Below are 15,681 nucleotides of genomic sequence, written 5' to 3' on the forward strand. Positions count from 1 at the left end.
AGTGAATTAAACATATGATGAAGCCTGACCACAAGACCTTCACAAGGTGTCAATCACACATGAGGCTGGCACACATAACGCTGGAGGGTCAATGATGGGCGTGCGTGTGTGTGTGTGTGTGTGTGAAAGAGAGAGAGGGAGAGAGAGGGAGAGAGAGACAGAGATAGGGTTCATCGCACTGAATAAGGCAGTCACTCCAGGAGCCACATTGTTATCCATCACATCTCTTTTTTTTTCCAGGACAAATAGATGTGAGCAGTGCACATATTGACAGATGAGAATATTTGGAACAAAAGCCTTGTGAGACAAGCTGATTGATTTTTTTTGTGGGTGGATAACAGTTTGTTGGCCAACGGTCAGCTGGAGGAACAAGAGGTAAGTTGATAAGCAGCATTTTTGTGTGTATCAGATATTATTATCATTATCATTATCATTATTATTATTATTATTATTATTATGCCAGAAAATGAGAGTCAATTTTAGGTCTTACTGAGCATAAAAGATGGATAGGAAGACTTGGATTTTCTCATAATTTATTTTTGGTTGTTTTTTCTGATTCTGTCATCAGTCCAGTGTAAATAAATCATTTAATTCGCAGTATTGTCAGTGAATCACTCAAAGTTTTAATATTAGCTACATCTTACTAACCAGTAGAAATAGCATTAACAACGCTATTTGTTTGGTGTAATATACCATGAGGGTGTGTCTACCAGCACTGATCACTATAACCTTCACTGGAAAAAAAAATGCAAATACGGATCTTCAGCCTTTGAGAAACGTGACCAATTCACTGTGTCTGACACGATTAGTCATTATAAGCCCTGCCACAGTTAGTTGAAAATCAAACATCAAATGTCGTGTATGATGTCACTGCTGTTATTATAAACGCTTATTTGCCTTCACTGAGAGGGGGGAAAAAATCACAAAAGGGGTGATGGCTCGCTTTTCTGCTCCGTCTGATGATCCACAGGTTGAGAGACGCAAAAGTGGATGAATGCGCAGACGTCACACATCGGGTGTTGAATTATATAGTGCCAATTGTTTATTCTGAGGCTGTTGTTGAGAGCTGGCAATGCGTGATACCTGAAAGCAGTGCCATGTATGCTGTGCGTTTACATCATAATGGAGAGGTTGGTCAGTGCGTTAGTGAGTGTCGATCTTTGTTGTCGGGGCGCAACATACACAGGTAACAAAAGCCACTGAATTATCGACAGTTTTCACCCGAAGCTGACGTATTTGTTTATAAATGGATGCGTGACGACGTGTCTGGGAGACCGCCTGAATTCCAAGCGAGTAATTCTGACTTTAAAGCTGCGTGCCACACCCCTTCTCTCTGTTAATGAGTGGACTCGAGTTGTCCTTGTGGTTTTTTGTTTTTTTTTATGAGTCCGTCATCTTAACCCATTTTTCGTTCGGCGCCAGAATTTTCAGCTGGAGACAGTTACCATGGAGATAACTGGACACTATGGAAAGACGCACATTGTTGTCATGGCGATGTAACATCATTATGATGGCAGATATAGGGGGCCAGGTTGTTTTTTTTTTCTTTTATGAAGGGTTATGAAGAACTGTTGTGTGAGCTATTTTACAGTTATCTTTTTAATTGGCACCAGAACTTTTGTATTTAGCTTGTTTGGTCATTGGTAAGACACATGTACAACCACAAAAGGGGAGAATGAAAAACACAAAATTCACACAAATATCCATATAGTACCATTTAGGTACATTTTCACTCACTGAATGAAGTTCTGCCTCGTAGAGTGATAGTGATCAGACAATGAAACATGTAGGCACACCGGGGAGAATGACCTCTATCATACAATATAATTTAAAACACCATTTAATCTGTGTCGTTGTGCACAAATAGGATCCTGAAATACACACTCAGGACACAGAACAGTTGGTGGGGTGCGGTCTTGTGTAAAAACACATACAGTAGGCACTGAATATAGTTTTTGATGTATGACCTTGTCTGTCCAAGCAGTACCATTAGTTGGTACTGCTTTTGCACATTTGCAGAATGACATGATGTCAAAGGATAGATCATTATTTTTTTCATGTATCAGTGACTTTTGGGCACTGTCTATTTTATCGTCTTACTGCTCCCATTACTTTGATTCATTGTTGTCTCTTTGATTGCTCTCCTGTTTCTTCCTCTCTCTCGTCACATTTGCCTCACCACATTTCCTGACCTTTCTTTTAATGCTCTGTGTATTTTATACTGGAAATGTCACTATCATACAACAGACTGCCCTTCCCTTGTCCTCTCCGCTCAGACAGTGTCTCCTCTGCATGCCCTTCGCCTGTACTCTCCTACCAGACGATGTCCTTGTCTGCTTGTCTCTCATTCTCACTGTCTTCCTGCCTGCCCTTTCCTTGTCCCCAAATTGCAGAAAACGACCTCCTTGCCTACCATTTCCTTGTCCGCCACAAACAGATACACTCTCCTTGTCTGCCCTTTTCTTGCCCTCTCCTCTGAGACAAAACAGAGCCTGACTCTGGAACTTGATATAGCTCAACAATAGCAGAGATAAGGGAGGTTAAAGAAAAATAGAGCAGCAACTGCTCAGGTGCCATGTAGCATACCTATGGAGAGAAAGGCTGGCACTGAATAGCTGCTTGATATATTACATTGGGCAGTGACATGCTGTCAAACACCTTAAAGGATTCTCACGAGACAAACGTGTGACTGACCTACTAATGGATAAAAAGGCTCCAATCAACAGAGATTCATATTGCAACCTAACAAAAGTTTCATAGCTGTGATCTCATCATTTCATTATTTATGTCGGGGTCAAAAATATCAGTCAGAAAAGTTTGTTTCATCAGATATAAAATAGAGCAAGACCAATAAATTGACTGGGCAGGCATATAGGTGTATATGTCAAGAAATTGCAGTACATAATTAAAAAAGATATGTTTAATGGCATTTAGAAACAGTGTCTTTTTGCATACTGTAATGTGTCAAGTAGAGAACTGACAACTTTATTTTTCAACTGTAAAATTCCCAGCTTGGTACACATCGTACACACACACAGAAACAAATTTAAGGGATTCTTAACAAAAAATATTGTTTAGGTCATGTGTTTATTGTAAAGAAATCATCTTTATCAGCCAACTCTCAAATATTGATATAAGCATTAGCTTCAAAAATCCAGTATTGGTTGGGCTATAACATAAAATCAAGGTAGTTTGTCAATTAGATTTTGTAAACTGAAGTATCACAAGATATTATTGTCAATACAATTCTTTCTAATGCTCTATTACAGATAATAGAATAAGTTCATAGTATTGTTCTTCTGGTCTTCTGGATATTTGGTGTTGATGTCCATACAGTATGTGCCAACCTCCAGTCAATCAGCTTTTGTTCATTATCCATGTTTTGGACCACTAACCAGACCACAGGGGTGCAATTGTGATAACATGCTCTATCTAGAAAGCTGCAACAATTACTGTCAATAATCAATGCAGAACTTCTTTCAAATAGAGATTTGTACCACACAAAGGTCTTTTCCCCTTGTGCCTGAAAAGAGTGACAAGTGCTGTGGTGGCCAACCACACCAACCAATGGCCAACCAGTACTGAGAGTCTGACTAATTGCTCGGCCTTTAAACTCAGACTATGTTTGGTTCCTCCAGAATCAGTGGAGGTTGTCCAATGGGCCACTTAACCCTGCACACTTGCTGTCATATCTATGCCATTAACAAGTGCTCTAGTGTGAAGAGACACAAGGGCGTCAGACCTTGTATATTACACCCCCCTCATTCCCTCCATCCACCAACTAACCCTCCATCTTTCCCACCAACATTTTGCCCTTTCATTAGCCTCACTTTGACAGACCTACAGTATCTCCCCATGGCCAGTGTAGGAGAGCTATTCCATATTACCCTTGATAAATATAGTGCCAGTGCCATATAGTGCATATGGCAAATTACCTTCATCTTGTACACTTCACATTTTTATAGCTTTCTTTAATTAGCATCTGGCTGTCAGTCAACTATTTGTAGTTGTTTCTGATTGAAAACATTGATGGAAGAGGGAGAGAGTATCAGCCAATGGATGGCTTATCCCAGTGGTCCACATCTGTAGAGTTAGATTGTGTTTTTATCTCTCCAACCACCTTTCTCTATTCATCCCATATCCTCTCAGATATATATAGGTTTTCACACCAGTTGGTCAGCATGTGATGATTGAAAGATGAGGAGGAGGGTTAAAAGGAAAAAGAACAGGGTTAAGGCAGTTAACATCAACAAAACTCATGGTCAATGTAACTGTATCTCATCATGGTAAACAGCTCTTCAGTGGTGTGAGATTTGAGCCACAGTTGAGCATTTATCACCGTAAAAAATTTTTTTAGTGAGTGTTATCTGAACTGCATGACAAATGCCAACCCCAATTCTAAGAAGTGATAGAAAGGGGAAACAAAATGCGAAAACTGGAAGTTGTACAAGACAGGAAAAACACCATAAATGGTGGAAATGTCATTGATTATATTACAGGAAACATATTTCTACAGAGACAGAGGAATGACTATTCACAAGGTGCTTGTGTTGACGGTTGTGTTGAGTGGAGGCTGAAAGTATAAAGTGTTTGTGTGAGCTGTTCAAGGTGTTCCTCTAGCTGCAGAGCTCAGGGAGCCCGTGTGCATACACTTTAGTAATTTATTAAAGGCCGTTGGACTGCAGGAAAAATATTGTGTCTCTGGTATTTAATTACCTTTATCACCTAACTAGACAAGCTTATATTTCAGCTGCAACAACAACACCTCTGCCCTAATCTGAATTATTTGCCCGCATGCTGCTGCACTTGAGTCGGATCAGTGTCTATTAATGTGCATGGACTGAATGTAAGTGATGTACAGTTCAGGGCCAGCCATCAATCCTCACCTCTGATGTGAAAAAAGATCTCATTCAAGATGTGTAGCTGTGACAGACATGCCTACAAAGATTATTTTGTCATAGCTCATCATTCATCTCTTTTTTTGGCTTTAACTAGACTGTAAAAGTACCTTAACACATACATCAAAAGACCTTGAGGAAAGACTTCAAACATTTCCATCTCGACTTTATAGTCCAAATTGAAATGAAAATCCTCCCTAGAAGAAGAAATTCTCTTCTGTCTAGACTTAAGTCTTTTAGTACTTATGGACAAGACTACTGCAAACCTTGAGACAAGAAGTCCTTATTGTTACCGGTATTTATTAGCAGTAGAAAGCTGTAACCTCTCAATGACTGTGCTGTTTAATTTATGATCCTGTATAACAGCCTCCCAAAAGAATGTCAGTGTAGAAAAACAAATAGTGTCAAAGATCTGTGCCCGACTGACCTTTAATTGAAAACATCCATTTACTCAAATACATCAAGACAAACATACATTAAAATTATACATTATAGTGCACTATTCTTGAAAAATACAGTCTATGAAATGTTTGTTTTTTAATCCAAGGGTACATAGCATCATTCATTTTCTTTTTAAGTGGAGATGCCATTTAGTATAATGGATGCTATGGGCCCTCTGTTCTTCAGTTGTCATCTTGTGTCAAATTATTTCAGAAATGTCCTAGTTAACAGTGTGTTGCTCAGATCTGTATTAGGGCTCACAAATCAAATAAGCACCAATGCACAAATAGCAACTGAGCAGGAATGTTATAATGACTATAATGGACTCATTATGTTCATTTAAGTGCATTATGTCCTGTACCGCTGATACAGTTACGGACACACAAACAAATGGACCCAGTCAGTCAGCAAGCGAGTCAGCTGGATGGACAGATTAAGGCATGTAGGCAGACAGGTAGTACTCTCAAACTTAAAAACAAGACAGATAAAGCCTGAGTGATACATTTGGATTTCATTACTTGTGTAGAGAGCATGCACGTTACTATTGTATGTTATTTCAGTGTGGAGCTTTGACATGCTTCATCAAATACATCACCATTAAATCCTGTCTCTCCAGACAGCCTCCTCCTTCCAAATACATCCAGACTGATTAGAAGCTGAAACCCAACTCTATTTGTCTATACCATTGAACCACTTCTCTCAATTCTCCTGCAGTTAGTTTCTTTGATGGTGCCTGATCCTTGATGTATAATACATTACCTGACACTTTGTTTGCACTGGAGAGTTTGATGAGGGAATTAGACCACTCATAGATATTGATTTATGAGTTGTTCCCACCAGGTCTGCATCTGTACAATCATAAGTGCCTGGGTCATTATTTTATTGAAATATCAGAAAGAGAAAGCAGTAGATTACCTGACCTTTTAAAGTTGTCTTTGTGGGAGTTTTATAAATGTGAAGACCCAGACATGTACTCATTCCACCTATTAAAAGTAAAAGGAAGGAATGGCAAAGTTTAAGTCAAATAGAGTGTTGCTTTAAAATGGATTTTCAGACATAATTGGTACAAAGTGCATGTCATTTATCAAGTGCTTTCATTTGACAAAACTATAAACCTTAAAGGGACATTTTGCACATTTCCAGGTCTATATTTTTAATCTGGGGCTCTGCTGGAATATCTTTGCATGACTTACAGTTAAACAAAACAAAACACCCCTTATCTTATACTGACCCTTTACACAGCCCCTCAATTCAGTCTCTGTCTGAAACAGGCAGTTTTAGCTCCTGTCTCTTTCTGTTCTGTTTGGTTAGTAGTGATGGGAATTACGGTTCTTTGAAGAAAGCCAGATGTTATGGCTCCATTCCTGTCGAAGAGACGGTCAAAAGAACAGCTCATCTTTTCTTTAGGGGGCAGGGGTTACTAGGTTTATCTGCAAAATAGTCACTAGAATAATGATAGGGTAAGATTTGGATCAGATTCACAATTGCACACTTGAGGGTTACTGGCATAACATACAAAAGTCTCACCATGCTTGGCTCTTAATATCAGACCCAGACTGGCCATCAGGAGCACTGGGAGAATTCCCGGCGACCTGGCGAGCTGATTGACCTGGTGTGTCAGGCCAGTGTTAAAAAATTCTAAATGAAATGGGTAAATCAAAGAGAAAACACAGGGCAGCTAGAGTCCCTCAGAACTGTAGACTGTCAACCCCCCGCCTGTAACGAATCACAAATGACACCAGTATATATTTTAGTCTTTATTCCACACAATGTCAAGACAATAGTAGCGGTCAGAGAAACACAGTTCTGATGAGTATGGCTCCACCGGGAATCGAATCCCGAACTTCCACTCCCAAGGCAGACAAACCACAGCACTGGCAACAGTTCTTAGGCAGGCTTGATCGGTGACGAAGAGGGAAAGACGCAACACTGCACAAGAGTAGTCTCTAGTCCAGAACTCCGGGGGAAGCAGCAGTGTGTGGTGGAGTGGGGAGTACTCACTGCTGGAAGGCAGTAGATAGGGCATTGTGGACTGGGCTGCTTCAGCAGCAGGTAAACAGGCAGCAGAGCAGATTTAACTAGAGAAGATGGCAGAGCAGGAATCGGAATGACTCAACCACAAGCAGATAAAGACCAGGGGACAGGCAGGCAGAACTCAGATTCAAGGACAGAAGGCTGGTGGGTTTACCGGGGCAGAGACAACGGGCAATGGTCAGAGATGAGCCGATCAGGAACCAGGAAGGCAGTCCAGAGATGAAGGTGAGACAACTTAGCATAGACAATGTGACAAAGAGGGAGTGGGCTGAGGCAGCTTATATACTGACTTGATTGGAGATGATGAGCAGGTGGGAGCACCAGGTGAAAGTGGTTGAACTAATGAGGGGTGTGGCAGAGCAGAGAGTGAGACTGAATGATTGGACAATTCCCACAGCAACAGGTGAGGGGGAGAGCAGACTCTGACACCTGCCTGCTTTTAACCTGATGGTATGATCTCTGTTTGTGATCACATTGATTGGTTGCATGCACATACACATCAACACAACATTTAGTCAGTGTGGCAAAAAGATCATCTTCTTCTTCTCAGCTGGCTCCCATCATTCATTTCAAGGAGCTGGCTTATAGAGCCAACTAGTTCACGACCGACACATCACTATTGGTTAGCTTACGGAGGCTGTGTCAGGGCAGACTTCCGGCCATCAACAAACCATGAAACAAACTGTAATAGTAGGATTTGACAACTTTTTCTTGTTCTTTACTTGAGATGTCAACATCTTAGATACATCTGTATGCCTTCGAGTGTAAGGGTTTCTGCCTTCAGATAACCAATACCCACTCCCGATGTGGATAAGGCACCGGCTGATGGCTGTCCTCTACCTCTGACCTAGGTATCGAACAGGTTCCCAAAATCTACATGGGAGACCATCTTAGCCTTGCTTAGGGAACCAGAGTTCAGCCTGGCCTCTATAATCACCAGCTGTCACTGAACCTCTCTAAATGGGCCTATTTAGTCAGGAGTGCCTGACAGCTGGGTCGCAATGAATTGTATTGGTGCAAATAGGTGTTGGAGGTTTGAAAGTACTTCAAGAAGGCCTTCTAACAGGTCATCACTGGAGGAGGCCCAATCTGATGGTCGAGGGTACTCGCCTAGTTTTATAGGGCGGCTTCGATGCCCTGGCCCCAACAGTTTAGCCAATTACACAAATATAATAAACCTTTCAATCTGATACTGTACTGAAATTATACCTCTATTACATGTGCAGCAGGTTGATCTCAATCATTATATCTTAACCTTTACAATTCTGTTAATTAATAAACATTGCAAGTTTATCCTTAGCAAATTACATTATACACTTGTAATCTAAATACATTTAAATCTCATGTCAACCATATCCCAGGGAGGCGTCCTATTACCTGGAAGGAGATACTAGAAGACCTCAGAGATGAGCACAAGTCAGGAACTTTGGTTGGAGTGTATAAAAATACAATCCAATTTTATTTGTTTTTTTTTCAAAAATGAGTAATGTAAAATGCAAAAAGTAAAATACTAAAACTTGAGTAAAAAAATTAAAGATGCAAAAAAGGCAAGCTGGCAAAAGGACCTCAAGTGATGACCCAAAAAAGGAAGCCCCCAAAAAAGAAAACAAAAAAAGAAGAACCCTGTCTCTCTTGGCTTTTATCAATCAATACATCTCCACCTTCTTACAGTCCTACATCCATATGTGGTCTTCCACCAGGACTTTTACCAGCTACATGCTAATGTTTTATGACTTTGCACAAATCAGTGACCTTTCTTTGACTGTCACGTACAACACATTCCATGGAACATTTTAAACTTCTGCTTTTTTATGCTTTGTCTATGTCATAGGTGATTGTTTGTGCTTGTTTAATCTTGCTTGAAAATTCAGATGTATTTCAGTAAAAATTGTTCAAGTTCCGCACAAATGGTGTAGACTTTTGACCATGTTTTGACTAAAATTAATATAATATAATTAAATAATTTAGTCAGAGGTAGGTTTGAGTAGAGTTTGTCTCGGCTACTTATAGTGGAACTGTCAACATGAGACAAAAGTCAATCCGAAATATGAGAGTGGAAAACATAGGGAAAAACCTTAGCAACAAACATAGCAACCAAAGCTATGGAACGGACGGCTGTTTTTGGACACTAGCAGCGGCAAGGTAGAAAAAAACATTGCAAACAAAGTGTGCAGAGCAGGTTGAAGCCTGGGCTTTTAACTTGCAGGGAGCATTTCTACACACATTAAGCTCAAGTTTTGGAACTTTGACAATGTTTAACATGGATATCCAACATCATAACAGTCTAATAAAAGAAAACTAGAAAAAGTATGATATGTCCCCTTTAATCACACTATAGGAGCAGATATTGTTGGAGAATAATTAATGTAAATTTAACATTTTGCTTTGGCTGGGAACATATACTCTATACATTGGTTTGATTTCTGTAAAAGAAAAGCATTATGTTTCCTCCAAAATGTATTAGTATCAATCCAAATTAGTGGAGTATTTCATAGGAGACACAATTGGTGTGTGTGCATGTAGCCTACAAGAAAATAGGCCAAGGTTGTGTGATGTCCATGGGGAGGAAGGAGTAATCTCTGCCAGGAAAAGAGAACATGTTTGCAGGCTCTCAACATGGATCATTACGCAAGATAAAAAGACTAAATCCTCAGGCCTTTTACGATTGTTAAACTCCTGGGATTTATAGAACTGGTGCTATTGTGACACACTTACTGTATGTATGCTTATGTATTCATGCTGTGTGTGTACATGTACTGTGTAGGTGTGTGTATTCATTGTCAAACACATTGTTTACGTCCTAAATTGTAGGGGTGTACGTATATATGCAGGAGTAGTGTAGCTTTATTAAAACAGACCTGTCTCACTGTATTTTTTTCTGTCTTTCTTTCATTCCCTCTCACCCTCCCTCTTTATTACTCTATGTCAACAGTTGCCATGGAAACTATTTTGCTCTTCCTCTCTTCACTCCTGGTGTGTGTGGCTGGTAAGTGCCCCCCTACTTGCAAAACACACATGCATGCACACACACTGATTGCCCATGGGGAGGCAGTGTAGAGGCAGGTAGTGATGTTACATGAAAAGGCACTCACTGGGTGTGGGGTCATAGCTAAACATCAATTACCTCTTGAGGGCTTTATGTGTGGGATTCACACTGGCTGACGGAGTGTGTGAGGTCTGTTTATGGTGTATGATTAAATGTAAGACACATAAACACATGCTTCTACAGTCACACACCACAAATACATGATTTTTTTTTGTGACACATGGAACTTGTTGGGGGAAACAGATACCGTAGATAGGTGATTTCCTGTGTTTCACCTCTCTTCTTTTCCTTTCTCTTCTGACTGATCTGAATCACGCCCCCTCTTCTCTGTCTCAGCTGTAGCAGATCCCAGTGCACAGGGTGAGTACACTTGATGTAAGGTTGGGGTCCCACTTCAGTCAAAACAGCCAAATAGATTTGTGTATTGGTTTCCAGATCAGATCAGATGCTTATGGATTGCCTCACTTCAGTTAACAGTGACAGATGTATGGATTAAGTCCAAGAATTACCAGATCCAACAACACTTGATCGAAATTGGCTTTGTACTGAGTGAAAGCAGTTGTTGGGTAGGGAAGAAAGAATATATTGTGTCTGTATGACTACAAAACAAAATGCATGAAATGCTGATAGCTAACAATAATGAATGAAATAATTAATAAAATAATAAATGAAAAAATAATAATTCTGCAAAACCCTGGATTATGTCCAGTGCCAACATTTTTTTTTTCAAATTCTCACCTTCTACAATATCTATGCATGGAAACTACAGTATGGTGAAGGTTAGGGAAATTCACAAAAAGTTACATAAAAATATAAAATGGCAAGAGTGTCATGATATGACACAGCCAAATATTAAATATTCATACGTGGTTATGGGTGAGGAAATATTGTGGTTACAGTTGATAAGCGCACACAGGTCACGTAAAGGTCTGTGACGGTATGAAAATCCGGTCCTGCATGAAAGTCTGACATGCTACCTGTCCATCCACTACCCCAACCTCCACACGCTTATTTTCCTACACAACGGGCAGACAACATTTTCACTGAATGTTGGCATGAGCCTTAACCATGAGGTGCAAATTTGTCCAAAGTAGACATAATTCCCAGGTATACTGGGCTGAGTTTTTTTGCTCGGATTTGGTTAGTGTCTCAATGCTACTATTTAAAGAATTTAACAATTTCTGACTATGGGGCCCCCAATTGGAAATATCAAAAAATATAGGCAGCAATACATGCTGCTACTCCACACATAATGATTTTAATTATGTTTTAAACAGAACAGATAAAATGGAAACATGTGGTTTAATATGTGTACTGTCTATTATATTTTTATAGATGGCAAGGAGAAAGTTGAAAATCCATTCGTCTATGGTAAGTCTAGAAAAATCTCATTTTCTGTAAAGAATGCATTGTCAGATCGTTGAGACACTGTCTACACACACAGAAACTAAAACATCTTTCTCTTGTGTCTCCTCTCTGGCATTCTGTCATCAACAAATTGCTCTGAAGACTATGAGAGCCTGAGGATTTGTGGATTGGCATTAGCTGTGGTGCTGTTCACACTGGGCATTCTTCTCATCCTCAGTAAGTTATCCTCTGTGTGTGTGTGTGTGTATTCTTGTCCATTATTATATTATGTGTGCATGCATGAAATTGAATCAAGTGTTACAATCAATTAAAAAATAATCAATAACAATTTAGTATCTCAGTATTCAGTATCTTTGTTATCAGTTAACAGTGAACCACTATTAATATTGATAACACAGACTTCTAGTCAACACAACTAATGATTTCTAATGTTTCCAGGTCGGCGATGCCGTTGCAGTCTCAGCCAGAAGCCCAGGTATGTCAGTGTCCCCCTCTTATTGGGCAAAAAAGTTGGTTTGTATTGAGGCTTTTTTTTGGTCATACTACATGATTTGGTTACTATGACAACCTGTGGATCCTCTCTTCAGGGCCCCCGGAGATGAGGAGGCACAGGAGGAGAACCTGATTGTCTCTAAGGGTAAGATGCATATTTTCACTTTCTGTCAGCCCCTCTCACCTCTGGCTCACCCCTGACATACATCCATAATTGAATTTCCCTTTGGGAGTGCCCATAGCATGGGGAAAGGGGGTATATCTGGTTATATCATCTGATATAACTGGCTGGAGGGCTGATGCCTGATCAAAAAAAATGTTTTAACAGTCCCCAACAAGGTTTTAAAAGTTGGTGAAGCAATTACATTGACAACTGTATTCATTTATACAGTGCTTTCAAATCAGTCCGAGGATGCTGTGACATCCTTGAATGCACCAGCAACATAAAGCTGAAATGTTTAGAGTGTTCTATTACCAATCTCAATTAAGTTTCAAGTCTCTGCAGTCTTGGCAAGTTGATTTTCATAATGTGGTCTTCATAATGCAGTGAAGGCAGTGATGGAGGATGTATTCAGATCTTACATAACAGTAACAATACCACAGTGTAAAAATACTCCACTACATGTAAACTTGTAACTCTGCTACATTTTTTTTTACATAAAAGTAAAAAATGTATTATCAGCAAAATACACATTTAAATAAAAAGATATTTGTTAGAAAAAATGTAAAATTGTGGTAGCCAGCATTTCAATGTTGGTTAAGGTGCAGCTGTTGGAAAATGTATTCTATAACAATGCAGCATTTAAAAAAGATAATACATATTTTGCAAGTAAATTTTAAATCTGCAAGGTAATTAATAACGGTGGCTGTTAAATGGCAGTAGTGGAGTAAAATGTACAATATTGCCCTCTGAAATGCAGTGGAGGAGCATTAAATGAAAAAACTCAAAACTGTACTCATATAAATTTCTTGAGAGGGTGAAAATAAATCTCCTGAAATCATTTGGAAAATGGTCAGCAACAATCTCAGGACTTGAGCTTCAACTAAATCACTTGTCTTTGACCTCTTTTAGCTGCAGTGGCCGCCAAAGAGGCTCCAGCAGAGAACTGAGGCAACTCCACTGGACCAGACTGCCTTCTGAAATGAGGATCAGTTTTATTTGATATTGATCCACTATAACAGAGAAGCAGCGGATGATTATTATAACTGGTTATATGACAGGGTATAAGTGGGGAGGTATATGTTTAGAGTTGTAATATGTACATAACCTTTAGCCTGTTGTGCTGTTGTGCCAGTCCCTCAGTGCTCTTGTCTGTTCCTGTGCCTTTCTGTGACAGTCTCTCACTACAGTTCTTTGTTTTAGCAAGTAGCACCTTCAACACAAAATTGTCTTTAAAGCCCTAAAAGAATTTTTAATGTTGTGTGGTCCGCTGTACTTTGTTTTGTACTAATAACTATATATGGCCTTTAGGTTTAGGATTTGTCTATTTGTTGTTAATTTTGTCAGTTGTCCTTGAAAATGTTTGTCACAATTTGGATTATAACACATATACATATTATATATATAAAAGAACAGATAGTTACAGATAATATATATAGTTAAATAATCTTCATTTAGGTCTACTGTATGTCTGAATGGTTGCGATGTTTGCGTGCACATGTGGATATATGAATGTGAATACATGTATGAATGTTTGTACCATCATGTGTGCGTGTGTCTCTTTACATGTAAATGTGATTAGCCTTATATAAGACAATCTGAACTGCCACAGCTCTCTAACTGAGCACACGGATGGTTTGCAGGTATCTGCATGAGCTCCTCCACCGCAGTACTTTAACAACTTTAGTGGAGGGAGCTCCTGCATCAGCTGTCTCACTGCCTTCTTCTCCACACCTCCATTCCACCGCTCCGTCACTGGCTCCGCTGGGATTAACTGGTCTCTGGCAGACTATAATTAGTTTTTTCCATAGACATTCACTATAGTGCAGCAAAACTGTGAAGTCCTGGTCTTTCCTCTTTCCTGTTCATTTATTAAAGAAGCCAGTTGCTCACTTAGTCTCTCTAATGTCATGTTGCTTTGAATGAACCATACATGTAGTACATTTCTAATAAAGAGAGAAGAGTTTGGGTGCTGAGTTTGAGAGAAGTGAAACCTAAAATTGATATTTATGTGCCAGACTACATTAATAGTAGCCTAATGTAAGCCAAATCATAGCAAGAGAACAGATGAACAGTCCTTGTTGTGAATCTCATGTCAGGTCAGGCTTTCACCAATCTGAAGTGTGAGTATTTGTTTTAAATAAGACTGCTGTAGAAGTAAATGCTAAGTTCATTCTGCGCATGAGGCCTTGTTGTGTAGCAACCTGTTGTGCTTTTGGCATAAATAAACAAAATATGTCTGAAAACTAATGTCTACAAACTCAAAATAACGTGTGTTTTTGTGTTCATTTAAATGAATACCATATTTTAGTGTGTATCTCATGCAAAGTTTTCTAGAAGGGTCTTTATGTTTAAATATGTTAGCCAAGAACATCAGATTTCACAAGCAACCCTCCAATAGCAAATGAAATCATTCAAAGTTCCTATGAATGTCAATCAAGGTTATACGCTGCTACTTGGGGCTATAAAACTAAGTCAGGGAATGGGTTCCTCATCAGCAGAGCCAATAATAATGCTGCTCTTTCTGCTATGATTCCAAAGGTTGGCAGATCCACTGTTTATTGGCATCAGAGTACAAACTTTATAAGACTGTAAATATGTAACTGAGTGGACTGATATATGGCTGTAGGCGTGGAGAAGTGGTTTGTGTGGGTGTGCTAGAGGTGGATCTGTGGGGTAGGATTTGTACCTGCCCCTGACGCAGATAGGGCCACACACAAACACGCACACACACACACCTGGACAGAGGTGATACAGGGTCTTCAGCAGCTCAGGTGAGTAGCAACTTGCTTTCCTAAAACAATGTTTATAGAAAATACAGGTCATAAAAATCAATTGGTTGTGTACCCCTGAGATACTTAAAAGTTGGTACAAAGTCTGAGGGATGTTAGAGACGGGTTGCTTGTTATGAATAATTCTTTTAATTAATGTCTAGAAAGTGCCCTTCTGTGTAAAAGAGAAGTTATTCCTATGAAAAGTTTTCCTTGCTCCACTATTTAATGAGGCAAAAAATAAAAGCACACATGGTCCAATTAATATGCAATGTAAAAGAGAGTTTAGAGGACAGACAATGTTGTCAGTGTTTATGTTAATTGCCCCCTATTGAAGAAATCTAATAGCAGTGATGCATTACTGCACTTCAGGGGTGTTCGACAAAATCATTGGTTATCAATTCTGCATTATTAGGCCGGCGTCAACCACAGCTCTTTGCTTCATCTATAACCTCTATCAGATTGTGCAAG

At 39.4% G+C, this 15,681-nt stretch overlaps 1 protein-coding gene across 3 annotated transcripts; it reads left to right on the plus strand.

Annotated features, from left to right (window-relative positions):
- The first annotated feature begins 152 nt into the window (after positions 1–152).
- fxyd6 (FXYD domain containing ion transport regulator 6) lies at positions 153–14,685 on the plus strand. 3 transcript variants are annotated; one of them, XM_067594763.1, is made up of 8 exons: positions 153–375; positions 10,306–10,359; positions 10,756–10,779; positions 11,755–11,790; positions 11,929–12,003; positions 12,226–12,262; positions 12,375–12,424; positions 13,352–14,685. In XM_067594763.1, the coding sequence occupies exons 2-8, from the start codon at positions 10,311–10,313 to the stop codon at positions 13,387–13,389; spliced, it is 309 nt and encodes a 102-aa protein (XP_067450864.1). In that variant the 5' UTR covers positions 153–375; positions 10,306–10,310; the 3' UTR covers positions 13,390–14,685. The 3 variants fall into 3 exon arrangements, with proteins under 3 accessions (XP_067450864.1, XP_067450865.1, XP_067450866.1); XM_067594764.1 differs by lacking the exon at positions 153–375 and adding an exon at positions 7,907–8,063; XM_067594765.1 differs by lacking the exon at positions 153–375 and adding an exon at positions 7,907–8,057.
- The last annotated feature ends 996 nt before the right edge of the window (positions 14,686–15,681 follow it).

This window comes from Thunnus thynnus, chromosome 7 (assembly GCF_963924715.1).
Source record: "Thunnus thynnus chromosome 7, fThuThy2.1, whole genome shotgun sequence".
NCBI lineage: Eukaryota > Metazoa > Chordata > Actinopteri > Scombriformes > Scombridae > Thunnus > Thunnus thynnus.